Source organism: Catharus ustulatus, chromosome 2, assembly GCF_009819885.2.
Source record: "Catharus ustulatus isolate bCatUst1 chromosome 2, bCatUst1.pri.v2, whole genome shotgun sequence".
NCBI lineage: Eukaryota > Metazoa > Chordata > Aves > Passeriformes > Turdidae > Catharus > Catharus ustulatus.
The window spans coordinates 84,273,427-84,289,633 of record NC_046222.1 but is presented as its reverse complement, the minus strand read 5'-3'; the positions used below and the strand labels follow the sequence as shown (position 1 = coordinate 84,289,633).

At 42.3% G+C, this 16,207-nt stretch overlaps 1 protein-coding gene across 1 annotated transcript in view; it reads right to left on the bottom strand.

Annotated features, from left to right (window-relative positions):
* Window positions 1-14,775, bottom strand: part of TM9SF2 (transmembrane 9 superfamily member 2) — a 30,627-nt gene extending 15,852 nt beyond the window's left edge. Inside the window, exons 1-6 of the mRNA XM_033052204.2 lie at window positions 14,516-14,775; window positions 9,751-9,818; window positions 8,476-8,569; window positions 7,658-7,785; window positions 2,165-2,294; window positions 458-582 (exon numbers count right to left, since the gene is read on the bottom strand). Of these exons, the coding sequence (XP_032908095.1) occupies window positions 458-582; window positions 2,165-2,294; window positions 7,658-7,785; window positions 8,476-8,569; window positions 9,751-9,818; window positions 14,516-14,647 (677 nt within the window). The 5' untranslated portion in view covers window positions 14,648-14,775. The remainder of the gene's footprint in view (window positions 1-457; window positions 583-2,164; window positions 2,295-7,657; window positions 7,786-8,475; window positions 8,570-9,750; window positions 9,819-14,515) is intronic.
* Between the last annotated feature and the right edge of the window lie 1,432 nt (window positions 14,776-16,207).

Below are 16,207 nucleotides of genomic sequence, written 5' to 3'. Positions count from 1 at the left end.
GCAAAAGCCACACGGACACCAGAACAACTGATGAGTGTATCTGTGAAATATTTCTATTTCTATAGAAATATTTCTGTTCAAATCCTGATTGTTGAAGACATCAAATCTTGCACTCCAGTCAAGCCTGCAGCAGGCACTGGTGGCCTATTCTGATACAAGACAGAATATGCCCTGGTAGGGAAATTAGGGTTCTACATGCATGCACACACACACTCATCACACCCCACAAACACGTGCAGGTTTTATCTTTTCTTGGTAAATAGGAAAAAGTAAACCAAGGTCCATCAAATTTAGAACAAAATGACATTAGACTGTCCTAACTACACTACATCAATCAACAGGAGAAGTAATCTACAGGTCACATATCTGAAAGCATTTCTGACTAGCAGCAGGTTCCAAGATCAAAGTGTCTTGGGATGGATCACTTTTTGATAAAAAGTTACTTTCGATTACTAACCTTTTTGGTTCAAGTTTAGCAGCAACTAGTCTTGCTCCCAGAGCTTCATTTTCAACAACATGGTAATATATTTTTATGTCAACATGGTTGAAAATGTAAAAGGTGTCTTTTTCATGAAATTCTGACTGCAATGATAAAAGATTATATTAAACAATCAAAAAATATAGACATCTCAAAGCCTTAGACAGAAGCCTGCATAACAGAATTTTACATTGCATACAGTTTTTCATCAAGAAGTTCTCCTAAAATATGAATGTGAGATACTGGGAATTATAAAGACAGTAAGTGCTTTTTTGCATTAAAAGCACAAGTTAGAAAAGTTAATGCTAATATCAGTCTCATACAACTGAAAAGCAAAAATATTAATGCAAAATATTAAATATCTATTTATTAATAGATTTCTCTAACTGAAGATGCCCTATTTTTTTAAGTAGCAAACTGAATAGATAACTATGTGACAGCTTTTGTTATCAGAAACATTTAATAAACATCTGCTATTTTAGAACAATGAGTATATTTTTCAGAAATTAAACAGAACCTCCCAAGACAAATGCAAATAAATGCTCCCTGTGACAGAACCACCTTTGAAACCAAAGATGCACAAGGATAAACAGCAAGCAGCACCCAAGAATGCTGAATGCAAACCTCGGATGAAGAGAAAACATCACCTTGGAATTTAGTCAGTTAAAGACATTGTTAAACTCTCAAATAATTTAACAGCTATGCCGACTGAGGTTCACATTAGTACCTCCTCAGGGGTTCTATCCCCACCCTTTCTATAGAGCACCCCCAATTATAAGAATAATTACATAAATGAAACATTCTAAGAATAGTTACATAAACAAAGCATTCTACAGTACATTAGTCACTCCTTCAAAGGTTATTTTCCTTTTATTAAAATCAAGTATTAAAATAAGATTAAAATAATATTGCCAGACTACATATTTGATCATAAATGCATCCATTCATATGAAGCCCCTGAAACCAACTCATTATGGAGGCAATTAAACAAAATGGGCAACCACAGAACCTGTTATCTTTGGTAAGATCTATTAAGTAAAATAAACCATTTTGAAAAAACCCAATAGCCTACTCCAAGTTCTCAGTGACCTTGCCATGGAAGAGCTCTGTGCTAAGTCTAAAGACTTCCTGGACTTTCTGCTTATCTCCATAATGTTTTCAGTGCACTCATCTGGACATCTGGACATCCACCACTATATCATCTATCACAAGAGAATCTTTGCTCATGCAGAAATCTTATGTCTTTTCCATCAGCTCACAGTTTTAGGGAAAGCAAACCTTCGAAAAGTATGCAGAGGTACAAACACACCTATGCAAATCTGCTTTCATGAAAACACTTCTATCCCACAAAAATGTAAAGTCCAGGCCTTCAAATGTTTCAGTTTCTTAGGCAATGAAGGATGACATGCTTTCCTTCATCTTTACCCTCCACATGTACTAAATTCCATACATGTTCATCCCTTGATCTTTTAGAGCCTTTCTGTACTATGCAACATGAGAGACACGGTTCTTTGGCTTAGATTGGGCTTTCAAATGGAGGTACCTGCAGACCAAAACACTTGTCTATTTTTAGGCAACATGGGTTCTTAAAATAGCAAGGACTCACCGTAGAAACTGACATAGGAGAAATACTAGTCTCTAAATTAGTAAAAAGGGGGTATTAAATATATAATTGCATAAACATACATTAATAACACAGGCATCTTTTGGACGGCCATCTTCTGTAATATAACAGCCAATAGGAAAACCAGGATTACAGAACCTCTGGCCATCTTCCACATCATAACACCACGTCACAGGCATGTTGTCCACAATCCTGTAAATGACACAGTGACACTTCACAATTTTTCAAAATACACAGTGTAATGGAAACAAAATGATATTAACATTAATCTAAATAGGGAAATATTAACTTTCAAACCTGCTGCTTTTATATTACTGCCTCACAAGATTTATACTCGTATTACCTAAAATCAGGGGGTTTATAGGTCAGTTTCAATGAAAAATTTGTCAAAGTGCACACTCCCATGATGAGTTGCAGAAAGTTAAAAGACAGCAAGATACAAACTGTATCTAACATGCAACTAACAGTACAAATGTCAAAACCAAAACCATACTTTTAAACATAGAAAAAGGATCTTGTCCCTTTCTAAAAGGAACTACTAGAAGACCCTAAATCAATTTATGTTTTATGAAATGTTTTAACTAGCTAGAAGATAAATCCCCAAAATATGTCATGTAAAGAAGACTTAAAATTCAGTATCTGTCAGAATTAATTGCCCAAGATATATTAACTTCATATATGAAGACATTAGACAACTGCCACATTCTGTGCATCACTGAACTAAAAAAAGGACATCCCACTGAAAGCTAACACAGTTTTGTACAACTTATCAAGCTACTGAATATCTTTACAATTAAGTGTCTTAAAGATACTTTTAAATAATTAAACACATGAATTATGACTTCAGATAACAAAAACAAAGCACTATTTAATCTGCTGCATATTGGAACAGGCTCTAAATTAGCACTATTTTTCAAAGCACATCAGCAGACAGGGAAGAAGAGAGTGGTATGTGCTGCCTTTACCCACGCAACATGGAGAGAGCTGTAAAATCCCTACCAGTAGCTACCCAGCAGAAATAAACTGCAGTATTCTTGGTTTATATTGACACAATAGAAATGGTGAAGACAGGCCCTACAAAAACAAGAGTTGCTAGGTTTTCAGGAGATTCCAAAGACTATCGCAGTTGCAAGCAGCAGCACCAACCAAATCCTACTCACTTCACCATGCTACTACAGGGTACAATGAAGTTGCAAATTAGGAGCTATTTCAGATTTAGATTAGTTACACTTTGACCATAGCATATGAGGCCAATGGAATGAGGTTCAACAAGGCCAAGTGCTGGGTTCTGCGTGTAGGTCACACACAAGTGGGCCTCATGCAGCACTACAGGCGGGGGCAAGAGTGGCTGAAAAAATATCCAGCAGAAAAGGACCTGGAGTGCTAGTCCAGAGATGTGGAACATGAACCAGCAGTGAGCCCAGGTGGTCAAGAATGCCAACTGCATCCTGGCCTGTATCAGCAATAGTGTGGTCAGCAGAACCAGGGCAGGGATTGTCCCCCTGTACTCAGCACTGGGGGGGCCGTACCTCAAATCTGGTGTCCAGTTCTGGGCCACATGCTACTAGAAATACATTGAGGTGCTGGAACATGTCCAGAGAAGGGCAACAGAACTGGGGAATGGCCATATGATGAGTGGCTGAGGAGCTCAGGTTGTTTAGTCTGGAGAAAAGGAGGCTCAATAGAGACCTTACTGCTATCTTCAAATGCGTGACAGATGTTCAAGGTAGAGATCAGTCACCTTTCCCAGGCAACTAGCCATAGGACGAGAGGAAATGGCTCCAGGTTGTGCCAGGGCAGGTTCAGGTTGGATATCAGAAAAAATTTCTTCACAGAAAGGGTGGTCAGGCATTGGAACAGGCTGTCTAGGGAAGCATTTAAAAGACTAAGCATTTAAAAGACTAAATATGGCACTTAGGGACACGGTTAAGTAGTGGAATCAGCAATGTTAAATCAATGTTTGTATTTGGTTTGCGGCAAGGTGTTGGTTGGCATGGGGGTATAGAAGTTTTTGTAAGAACTGACAGAGGTTTTTTTAAGAACTCCCATGTCTGAGAGAGCCTGTGCCAGCTGTCTCCAGCATACATTCCCTGCTGGCCAAGGCCAAGCCCACAAGTGACCAGAAGCAGCACCTTTAGGAAACAGATTTAGGAAAGGGAGGAAAAAATCCTTCACAACAGCATCTGCACCTGAGGGCAGGAGTGGGAATACGTACAACTCTGAAGACATCACTGTCAGTGGAGGTGGGGGGCGGGGCAGGGGAAGAAATGCTCCAGGCACAGGAACAGAGATTCCCCAGCAGCCTGTGGTGTAGCCCATGGTGAGTCAGGCTGTCCCCTTGCAACCCATGGAGGACCCCACATCAGAGCAGCTGGATGTGCCCTGAAAGAGGCTGTGACCCATGGGAAAACCACATTGCTCCTGGCAGGACCTGGAGCTCCATGGAAAGATGAGCCCACTCTGTAGCAGGTGTGCCAGGACTTGTGAACTTATGGGAGACCCAGGCTGGAGCAGCCTCTTCTTGAAGGACCGCACCCCATGGAAGGGACCCACAGTAGAGCAGTTCCAGAAGAGCTGCAGCCCATGGAAAGGACTCACATTGGGGAAGTTAATTAAAAACTCTTCCATAGGAGCAACCCCACAGCAAGGGCAGAGTGTGGAGAGTCCTGACTCTGAGGAAAAAGGAATGGCAGAGACCATGTGTGATGAGCTGACCACAATCCCCATTCCCTGTGCCCCTGTGGGCAAGAGGTGGCGAAAACTGGAAGTTGAGCCTGGGAAGAAGGGAGTGGTGGGGAGGAGGAGTTTTAAGATTTGGGTTTATTTCCCATTACCCTTCTCTGATTTGACTGGTAATAAATTAAACTAAATTCCCCAATTTGAGTCAGTTTTGCCCATGACAGTGGTTGATGAGTGATTCCTCCCCACCCTTATCTTGACCCTTTTGCTACATACTCCCTTCCCTTTCCACTTGAGAAGGGGAATGACAAAGCAGCTTTGGTGGGTACCTGGTATCCAGCTAGGGTCAACCCACCACATGGTTGAGCCCAATGATGTTAGAGGTCTTTTCCAATGCAAACAATCCTGTGCTTGTATATTTGAAATTTTACCTCCATAACATATGCTAAAGAGATTGCTCGCTTTTGTAAGTGTTTTCATCTCCTAATCAAAACAAGGCAACATTAACATATTGCAAGTAAGTTTGGTTTGGATAAAGACTTTCCTCTGTATCTATGCAGCAAAGGCATACTGAGCTGCCTTCAAGCAGCAATGCTGGAACAAATTGATAGTTTAAGTAGCAAATCATTTTTCACAGCTAATCTTAAAATTTAAAATGACTTGAAGAGATTATACATGTGGAGTAAATACGCTATTCAAGAGTGTTCTTATATGTCTCTCAAGAACATCTGGTGATGAACATTGTCAGGCAAGATATCAGCATAGCTGTTGAGTCCAATTCAGTATGTCAATTCCTAATCTTATTAAGTGGCTTTTGAAACCTTAAAGGTACTTTGCACCATCTGTGTTCCCCAGGAATTTCACGATAAATTGAAGCCGTATAATAACCCTCTACTGAATCCTTGCTCATGCTACCTTGTTGATCCCCGTACAACATACCTCCATACCCTACTCCAGGAGCACGCATCATTAATCACAAAATCCAGCCACTGCTACTTTGTAAAGCTGTGGTTAAGGAGGACTAACAGACATAACCAGCGAATTTTTAGTGGTTCTAAAGTTTTAGGGTAGTGGTCAGAGGGGAGGAAAAAAAAAGTAAAAACGCCATTAAAAGAGCTAAAAAATAACCTATATTTCAGGGGAAGTTTTCACACTGAAAAACAGAGTTATATCTTACTCAAATCTCAACAGTCCTATCAAGACATCGATTTAAAAAAAATTATACTTGAATACACTAGGTATATTTTTAAACAATTTAATCTACAGGGAAAACCCCAAACCAGCCAGAAGTACTTTTTTGTACAATTAGTTTTACACAGTTCTGTTTCAGCTTCTATCAGCTTAAGTTATGGGTTTTCCTAAAAAAATAGTAATTTCTTTCAAGCCTCATAGCCTTGGAAGGCTATTGTTAATTTACACACCAAAACATACACAACCTTTTATAGCTAAGTCTTTTATGCCAGATTCACATGCATTACTGAAATTCAAAGTGGTGCAAATATTACAAACATATGTAGTATTTAAGAGAAGTATAATCAAGTCCAGCATGTTTGAAGCTCCACTTATTTTAGCATTAGGCATATACACTTCAAATCCTTGCAAAAGTAGCTGTACATTTCAGAGTTTCTTTATGGCTTCCTTGTTCACCTACCTGACCATATGACTACTGCCTGTGAACCTATCTGACATAACCGATTAAATTCCTACTACACTAATTTTCAAGAGGTTCCCAGAAATATCTATGGCAGCGAATCAGTTTATCCTCCACAAAGGGATATCCCATATCAGTTCCTGAGTAGAAGATGCACTTGTTACCTTTCCAACTGTTTCAAAATTGAAGGAATGGAATGCGACATTTCAGAAAAACAGTTCATGACAGTGGCAACATTCAACATGCATTTTTACTAAAATACCCAAAAAGTTTAAATCCAGTTAGATGAAGACCAACACGTTTGTTTCCATAAAGCAGGAGGCCCATATCTGGAATTAGAGTACACCTATGAGTGTCATCAGTTAATGACATTCATGCATTCCTTGCAAAGACATGCCTCAGGAACTCATGCCCAAGTTGTTCCTTCTATTCTTGCACCTGAAAGCTGCTATTGGCAGAGAATGCCAATACATCAAGTAGTAAATAAACACTGATAAGGTGGCTGGGTATTTACAGTGTCAAGACTGAGCCTGCTGATAAACATTTCACAGCTCCTGGATGTGGGTGCAGTGTTGGGGAAATTGAAAATCTGCCTGAGATTCAGCACACACATTCAGCCTTGCCCCACCATTACTGCCCATCAGATAAAGATTCAATGCCTGAGCTGAAACAGAGACCCAGCATGCTCCAAGGTCAATCAGATGGTTCCAGAAAAACTCAGAATAGGAAAGGACCAAGCGTTTATGCATGAAATTATTTCATTAATTCGTTTTCATTGACCACCTTTCCCTTCCACATCCATAGACAAGAAACAAATACTGCCTAAGTCTCAGAACTGTTGATCCTGTCTCCTGGACACAGCATTTGAAGGTGAGTGCAAGGGCTCTTGAGGAAAAGACAGACAACACAGCAACAGAATAAAGATCCTGTAAGACTTCTCCAGCTAAGGCGGGACTAACTTCTACATTTACAGGAGAAAAAAGCAGCAGTATTTTAAAGTAAGCACAAAGCTTTGTGTTCAGAAACAGATTCATTTCCATTGCTCCTAGTGCTTATCCTTCAAGTGAAGACAACAACATAGTATTTTATGTAAAAACAGAAAGGAAAGAAATTAAGTGCACATATCTAGTGTTCCATCTGTATTAACTTGCAAATACAAAAGTATAAACTGAATTATCACCAACATACTACACTAACCAATCTATGAATTTTGATACCAACTTACCAGTGATGTTGGTAATTCAGTAGCATACTTTTTTTCAAAAAGTCTAATTTCTGTTTATCTTCTGGCTTTGTGGTATCATACGTTTTTGTACAAACAGATTTACATGTCTCCTTCTTGTTGAATGTGAACTAAGAAAAATGAAAGACTCGTGAGCAAAAAGGTTATAACAAACTCTCTTATTTCAGTACACAATTTCTCCTATATATTTCACTGCTACACTATTACAATGAAAACACTGAACAAATTACTGAGACTAGGTACACTAACCCTCCAGAGGAGGTTTTTATACTGGTGTGTGCCATAAACCCCTCCACTGCTCACTGCAGGAGCCTACAGCAAGAGCTCCTTGTTACCAACTAAAACGTGTTTTCTGCCATGATTTACCAGATAAGCCAGTTGACCTCACAGCAGCCATGCTGTCATAGGTAGCTTCAATTGGTAACTTTCTCTCCTACTACCTCTGTAGGAGAGAATGTGAGACCTTCAGTCACCAGAAAAGGCAAGCAAGCTAACATCATTTATAATCCCCCTGTTTTATGGTTGCAGTATTTTCAGGTCTGGTTCCAAGAAACAAGAGTGCTGAGCAGCAATAATCAGGTTTTGTCAGATCCCAGAGAGAGAGGATACCCTGCACAGCATTTCAGCCTACAGCTCCACAACGCAAAGCACACAGTTACAATTAGGTTAAACCGACATATTTCTATTGTGTGGAATTTCAGATGCTGAAGCTTTCTCAGATAAAGCCCTTCAAGATTCTGATCTCCTTTGGTTACATTTGAATGCACACATTACCAAACACCCCCTGTCAGAGAACAAACCCTGTAAGGAGACGGTTCTATCCTCTCTCCAAACAAGACTTGGCCAAGGTTTTCAGACGGACGCTTCTTTCCTTCTGCTTGACAAAAGTCAAACCTGAATTAGAGAAAAGATACAAAAAGGAATAAATTATTCTGAGCTGCAAATAATATTCCCAAATCAACGTGCTCATCACAAGTAAAGGAACTATACAGCCTTCCCTGTAGACAACAGTTTCTTCATTTAACTTGTGAAGTGTGAAAATCACTACTCTGGTTTGAAAACAAACCAGATGAAACAGAACCATCAATCAAACAAATCTCTTCATCAGATAGTTCAGAACATTGTAGCATAAGTTTCTTTGAGTAATTAAAATTCTCCTATTTGACCAGGGATTTTATATAAGAATTAAATCTTCATCTAGAGTTCAATAATGACTTTGAGGAAAAAAGCATGCAGGCCAGATTCTGGAATTTGAGGGAAAATAAAATTAAAATGAAAAAAAAAACCCCAACAAAACATAAAATAAAAAACAAATAAAATACAACACAATACTGTACAATAAAACACAATATCACAAAGACAGCTCCCCTACAACAAACAATATTAAACAGGTTTATTCGCGAACACATTTAATAGCACATCCTCCATGTTTTTCCAGACACATTTTGACATAACATCTGCATCTCTTTTTCCAGTCTTATTTTAAAATATATCACATTTGTGCTCCTTAAAGTGTAGACATAACTGGTGCTTAAGCTCTTCAATATTAACAGTCAAAATATTCTTTATAGCAAAAACTTTACATAGTTGTACCAGGCACTGATACATTTTGTGCACTCCTATGATGTGTACAAAGAAAACATTTAACACCTCATTAAGATAATTGATGGGATGTTTGCACCTCATTACCACTTTAACTCATCTGGCATCGGCTACTAAAGACAGAGGTAATACTTTGATCTACAGTGACAACTAATGCAGTAAAGTATCATATATTTATACACACATATTTCATCCTTAAGTTACACTACACCAGTGATTCAACCGGCATGAGGGCCTATGAATCCATGCACTGAAGTACAAACAAAGACAACTGAAACAAAGGAAGAGATGTAGGCATCCATCATCTGCCCATTGAAAATTCTGTATTTGTAAACTTATGTCAGTAAAATAAATAGCCATGCCCCGGTGGCACACTGCTGTAACAAGACATAGCTAATACTTTTAAATAAATTAAATCCAACTTTTTGGAAAAACTGACAATTAAAATGGCAGAAACAGTGAAATATACTTACGCAGTGTATTCGTAGGGGAGGACAGACTCCACTGAGTCAAGTCTGTTCACAAACAGCTCGATTCCAGACTGAAAGAGCAGAGAGAATCAGCAGTTATATTTAAAGCACTTCTTCGATTCCCATGGATATGTAAAAATAGATTTGTGTGAATAAGGTTAAGGAAAGCTAAAAATGTAAGATTTGTGTAATCGTATATCTTGATGTGTAATGAACTGTATCTCCTGGTACCATAAGTAAAGCACTAACATCACAAATGCAGTGACCACACGACAAAAACTCTTAAAGGCTAACATAACCATTCCAACTACATGATAGCAGGAAATCATGCACAAAAATATTATCCTCAGCACAACTGCCAGTGTTTGAGTTTAATGTACCAAGTTAGAGTCGTATTAGTCATCACCACAACTTTTGCATAATAGAAGTCTTAGAAGAACATGAAGAGAAGTGCAGATGAGACCAGCACTTCTCCCTGTAATTAAGATGCTCCACAATTTAATCTGTGTAGTAAGTAAAAACTGAACTATGAGAATTTCAACAATGTATTCAGACTGATACAACGTTTTAAGTTTGAACATAATCTCTTTTCAAAGAGAAGGCAAGGATACCCACATTTACCTTCCTATAAAAGTTTTTCAGTAACTCTGTCAACTCTTGAGTAAGAACCTGAAATTCAGTCTACTGTGGTTTCAGACTAGTTTGGTCTATATACATTAATTATAGATGGGCTAGCCCACTTCCATGGAAAGGGGGAGGTCTCTCACTCTTCCCTTTTAGTCTCAAAATCACTTTCCTTATTCCAGTCTTGCAGTTCCAACAAATTTCAACTGCTTGCCTTACACTGCTTTTGACAGTTATCAGCTTGCACAGTAAACCAATCCAATGGGCTTAAACAGCAAAAGACTTATCAAAAAAAATTTTAAGAGCAGTTCTTAGTATCACAGCAAGCTGTCCTCACTCCGGCTGGGATATAGTTTTCTTCTTAGTAGCTGGTACAGTGCTGTGTTTTGTATTCGATGTGATAACACACTAAAGCTTTAGTTGTGGCTAGATAGTGCTTACCCTGAGTCATGGACTTTCCAGTTCCCCATGCTCTGCCAGCAGGGAGGTGCAGAAGAAGTTGGGAGGGAGCATGGTCAGGAGAAACTGACCTGAACTGTCCAAAGGGCCACTCCTTACCATGGAATGCCACACTCAGTATATAAACTGGGAGAGTTGGCTGGAAGAGGACGATCACTGCTCTGGGATGAACTGGGCATCCATCAGTGGGTGGTGACCAGTTGTATTGTGCAACTTGCTTTGCCTGGGTTTTATTCTCCTCTCTCTCTCTCCTTTTCATTAAAATTATTATTACTATTATTGTTACTATAATTAGTAGTATATTTACTTTATTTCAATTAAACTTCTTATTAAGTTTAATTATTATTTAATTATTCTTAATTACAGTTCTTATTTCAACCTACAAGCTACTTTTCCCCCTAGTTCTCCTCACCATCTCACTGGGGCCAGCAGGGAACAAGCATCTGTGTGGTTCTTAGTTGCCAGCTAGGGTTAAACCACAACACAACTTGAGCTGTCTTACTGTGTAATCAGACAAGAGCTGAAGAGCAAAACAAAGGTGAATGCCCTCAAGAACAAGCCCTCTCCCTTTCAAGAGCAAGCCATCTATTTTCTTACCAACAGAAGAGTTTCCTCCCTATGAAAATTCACTCAAGTTAGCCAAACCAAGAAATTCTGGAGGAAAAGAAAAGATGGAAATGTTCACATGTATCTGTAGCTCAGATACTTCAGCTGGGCACTGTGTTTTACTGACATACTTTAGCTGTCCGTGTGCAAGTCTGGATGCAGTCCTGGGAGATACAGGAAGTTTTGTGAGCGGTTAGCATGACCCACTAAGTGAAGACACACCTTGAGGCTCATCTTTCCACTGCCCTAAGCCATGCAGACCTGCTGCTCACCTCTGGGTAGTGCATGCTTGCCATAATTCTGTAAGCCACTTCAACTCCCTAACACAGAATAAAACTAGACTGGTGAAAAGTTGGATAGTTTCCTGCCATGTTAAGCTCAAAAAAGCAAGTAACACAGCTGGGTCAATGCAGAGGACAGGAACACACTGCCCAGGGGAAGACAGGAATGAAATCTCTCTCTCAGCAGCACGGAATTAGTCTGCCTCGGCTGGCCACAGAACCATGGCCTTAAATTAGCTCCTTTTCATAGGAGGAGATTTAAGTAAATGCTGCAATTTTTCCTAAGAATTATATGCATTACTGCAGATCAGCATATTTGATAAACCATTTCCCATACAACACCAAACCCTTCTTGAAGCAATCAGTGTTTTTAAAAACTGAGTAATGATTCTTAATCTTCAGGCAAGAATTACTATTTAAGTCTGCATAGATCCCATTCCATTTCTGATATTCCAACCAAAACCAGAAGAAGCAGCCAAACTGAGTTTGCCCAAGCAGATTAGCAGGAAACTTGGCAAAAGGGGGAAAGCCATGGGTCTCACTGCTCTTAGCTACATGCCCCCTTAACAACATCTCAACCCATCTCACCAACACAGGACAGGACATCACAGGGATCATAACAGACAAATAGCAGGTATTGAGATCTGGCATGTGGATCAAAATCCTCAGGCAGAGGAAAATTCACTATTATCGACATTGCAATTAACAGTGGTAACTGCAAGAAATCTGTGAGAAATGTAAAAAATGAAGCCTGTTCAAGGAAGCTTAATTTTATCCACTAATATAAATATGATACTGCAATAATCTGACCATATATTGTTTCTCCTTACCACAGACCAGAGTACAGTCAGCTGCAGACTACATGGAGGGAATTAGATGTGAAGAGTGCTTCAGACTTCTCTATATACCTATGTCTAATATGGAAATTGATAAGAGGTGGTTAATTGCAGAAAGAATTTTTGCACTACTACAGCTGTTGAGGTGTTCAGCTGCCTGCTGGTGGTACATTTACATTACCCAAGCACCTCACTTTGCATTTATTAAATGATAAATTCTCAGGAGAAGACAAACATTTTGCATGTGTTATATGAGGAATAAAAATGCAGAGACATCTGAGAAAGACCACCCCATAAGCGTCTCAGGTTGGTTACAAAAGATAATAGGTTATGTGGTCCACCTGACTTTAAAGAATAAATCTTTCTTCTACAAGCTTAAAACAGGAATAATCCAAACATAGCAATATTTTTTCCAGGGATGCTGTGAAAAAAACACAAACTGAAGCTTCAAAGCTTTAGCCTGTATTCGGAAAAAGCCCATTCCTTAAGAGGTAGTGCAGCACTATAACAGCTCACCCAGGGAGGAGATGGATACTCTAAGCTTGGATGTTTTCAAAGCTTGCTTAAACAAAGGTAGAGCTGAGTTGATCTAGTGGTGACAACAGTGGTGCTTTCTGTCCTCTCATGCTCCATACTCATGAGGCTGCAGTATGTGACCTCCCGAGGTCACTCCAAACACCATTTCTGTGGTCCTATAAAAGAATGTCCACAGGACATTTTACTACTATAACCGAAGAGCCTTCATTATGTGTTTGGCTTATTCCCGGTTCTGCTGATTCAGGACAACAGAAGGATACAGTCAGCACATGGTATTTACCAAAAGCATACAGTATAAGCAGGCTCTTATTCTGAAAAATTATGAACCAGTGTTTCATGCAGCACAAAAGCCGAGAGCTCAGAAAGTGCAAGACAGCCACAGTAGTAAGACCATGGATCATAAAACTGATTGGTCTTGAACTTTCTCATTTGAGTATTAAAGCACAGTCTGCTGCAATTTCCATCACAGCGTCAGGAAACAACTTTAAAAGGTGCTCCAAAGGAGCTAAGATGATTTTGCATCAGAGGAGATTTACATGAATGCTCCCCACCAGTATCCTCACAAATGAGTTATTTGGTTATGTGAACTCTGCTAGTCACTTCTGCAGGCATAAAGGCAAATTTAAGCTTCACTTGACACAGGGCCTAGAAGTCCCTGCACTTCAGGTTCCTGCAGCCAGGACGACACAGCAAGGAAAGTTACTGGATGCTTACTTTGATATCTGCTCCAGCCACCAGCTGCTCGCTCCTGCCAAGAATCACACACACTCCCCTCGGTATGACCTGTCGCTACCATCCTTACTTGCTGCAGCTTCCTGCAGGGATTTGAAAGGGCCCGAGAGATAACAGACCGGAGCTTCCGACTTCCCCGACGTGGCCGTAACTCACAGGATGAGTCGACAGCTCCCTCCTTCCCTCATCGTGGTCACTTGCCAGCCAGGCCGGAGCTGAGCCAGGCAAGCACCTCTGCCATTCCCCTGGGTCCTCTATCTCATCAGCTTCTTTATCAAGGAGCAATGGCCATGAATTCAAACACGAGAAGTTACCCTCAACATGAGGAAGAAGTTCTTTACACTGAAGGTGGCAGAGCACTAGAACAGGCTGCCCAGAGGGTCACGGAGTCTCCCCCTCAGCCGACATTCATGCCATCCTGTGTCACCTACTCCCTGCTTGGCGGGGGGGTTGGCCCAGGTCATCTCCAGAGGTCCCTTCCAACTCTAACAATTCTGTGAGCGACCTGAGCACAGCGGGAACCGCACCACGCCCCGAGTCCCCGCAGCCACAGCCCCTCGGTACGGCACAGCGGGGCGGCTCCAGCCCCTCCGGACAAACCCCGACACATAGCACCCGCCCAGGGGACAACACTCAGGCCGCACCGCGCCCGGGCGGGCTCGGGGCCTCCCGTCAGCGAACCCCCGGGCTCACCTTGCACTCGGGCTTCTCCTTGCCGGCCTCGCAGAAGTTGACGGGCGCCAGGCCCGGCAGGTAGAAGGCGGCGGCGGGCGCGGCGGCCGCCGCCAGCGCGGCAGCGAAGAGGAGAAGGCGCCGCAGAGCCATGTCGGGCCGGGGGGCGGCGGGGCTGGTGCCGGCGGGGCCGGGGTCGCTGGGCGGCAGCGGGGTCGCGGCTCCGTCTCTCGCCCCCCGCGCCCGCCCTGACGCGGCCGCGCCGCTTCCGGCTCCCCCCTCGCGCGCGCGCGCGCGACACGTCGTCACCCTCCGCGCGCGGGGCCGCCTGACCGAGCGCCGGGGGGGGCGGGGCCGGCGCGCGCGTTCGCTTCCGGGGTGTCTCGCGCCCCCGTTGCCGCGGCAGCGCGAGCGCGGGTCCGTCCCGCCGGGAGTGCGTGAGGAGGAGCCTTGCTAGCGGGGCGGGGGTGGTGATCCTGCCCTGCTCTGCAGCCCCGGTGCTGTGTCCAGCTCTGGGCTCCTCAGTGCGAGAGAGACGGGAGCCCCTGAGCGGGTCCAGCGCAGGGTGACAAAGATGATGAAGGAACAGATGTTACCAGGACAGGCTAAGAGAGCTGGGCCTGTTCAACCTCGGGCAGAGACGGCTGAGACGGGACCTCATCAGTGTTTATCAGTATTGAAGTGGGGGTGCCAAAAGGAGGGAGCCAGGCTCTGCTCGAGGTGCCCAGCAATAGGACGAGAGGAATCGGACAGAGACCGATGCACAGGAAATGTGACCTGAGCACGATGGTGAACTTCCTTCTGTGCGAGTGACCAAGCACTGGAGCAGACTGCCCAGAGTGGCTGTGGAGTCTCCCTCACTGGAGATATCCAAGAACCATCTGAGCACAATCCTGTGCCGTGTGCTCTGGGATGACCCTGCCTGAGCAGCGAGGTTGGACCAGATTTCCCACTTGGTCCCTTCCAACCTGTCCCATTCAGTGACCCTGTGATGTCCACAGGTGATAGATAGGAATGGTGCTCAGCTGCCATTTGGGACCCCGCACCTGGGCTGGCAATCCCAGCAAAGCCTGGGTCCAATGATCCCGGTCAGGCTGCACCGGCTTCATGCTTTTTTAAAATAAATTTTGTCTGGATTTTTTTGGTGGTTTGTTTCTTTCTTGTTGGTTGGTTGTTTGTTTTGGGGGGGGCGGTTGTTGTGTTTTGGGGTTTTTTTGGTGGTTTTTCTTAATTCACAAGGGTTTCACTGGGAGGAGGGAACTGCCATGCCCAGCCCCTCTTACCAACACATTTGAATTCCCAATAGCTTTCAGTTCAAGAGTTCCTCAGTGAGGAAGGGGTTATTAAAGTTAATTTCAAAGCACTAAAACAAAACAGTGCTTTGCATCTTCTACATGCAGCAGAATATGGTTGTCATTGGAAAAGGGGGCAGGAGCAAGACTTTTTTTTTTTTAACAAAAATATGCAAAATTGCATGCAAAATATAATCTCTTTAAAACAGAAAATCCAGTCTTTATTCCTCACTTCTCTTCCCATGGGCTCTTGTGGGGAATTAATGACTGACACAGGTAGGCAGGGAGCAATCACCCCTGAAGGCTGGGTGGCCAAGGGGGCAGGATGGCCTCCAGGCTCAGGTGTCGTGTGGCCATGGTGTGATGCTGCCCATACCAGAACCAGAGCAAACAACACCCATATCTGGTTTTGGTCTTCTTA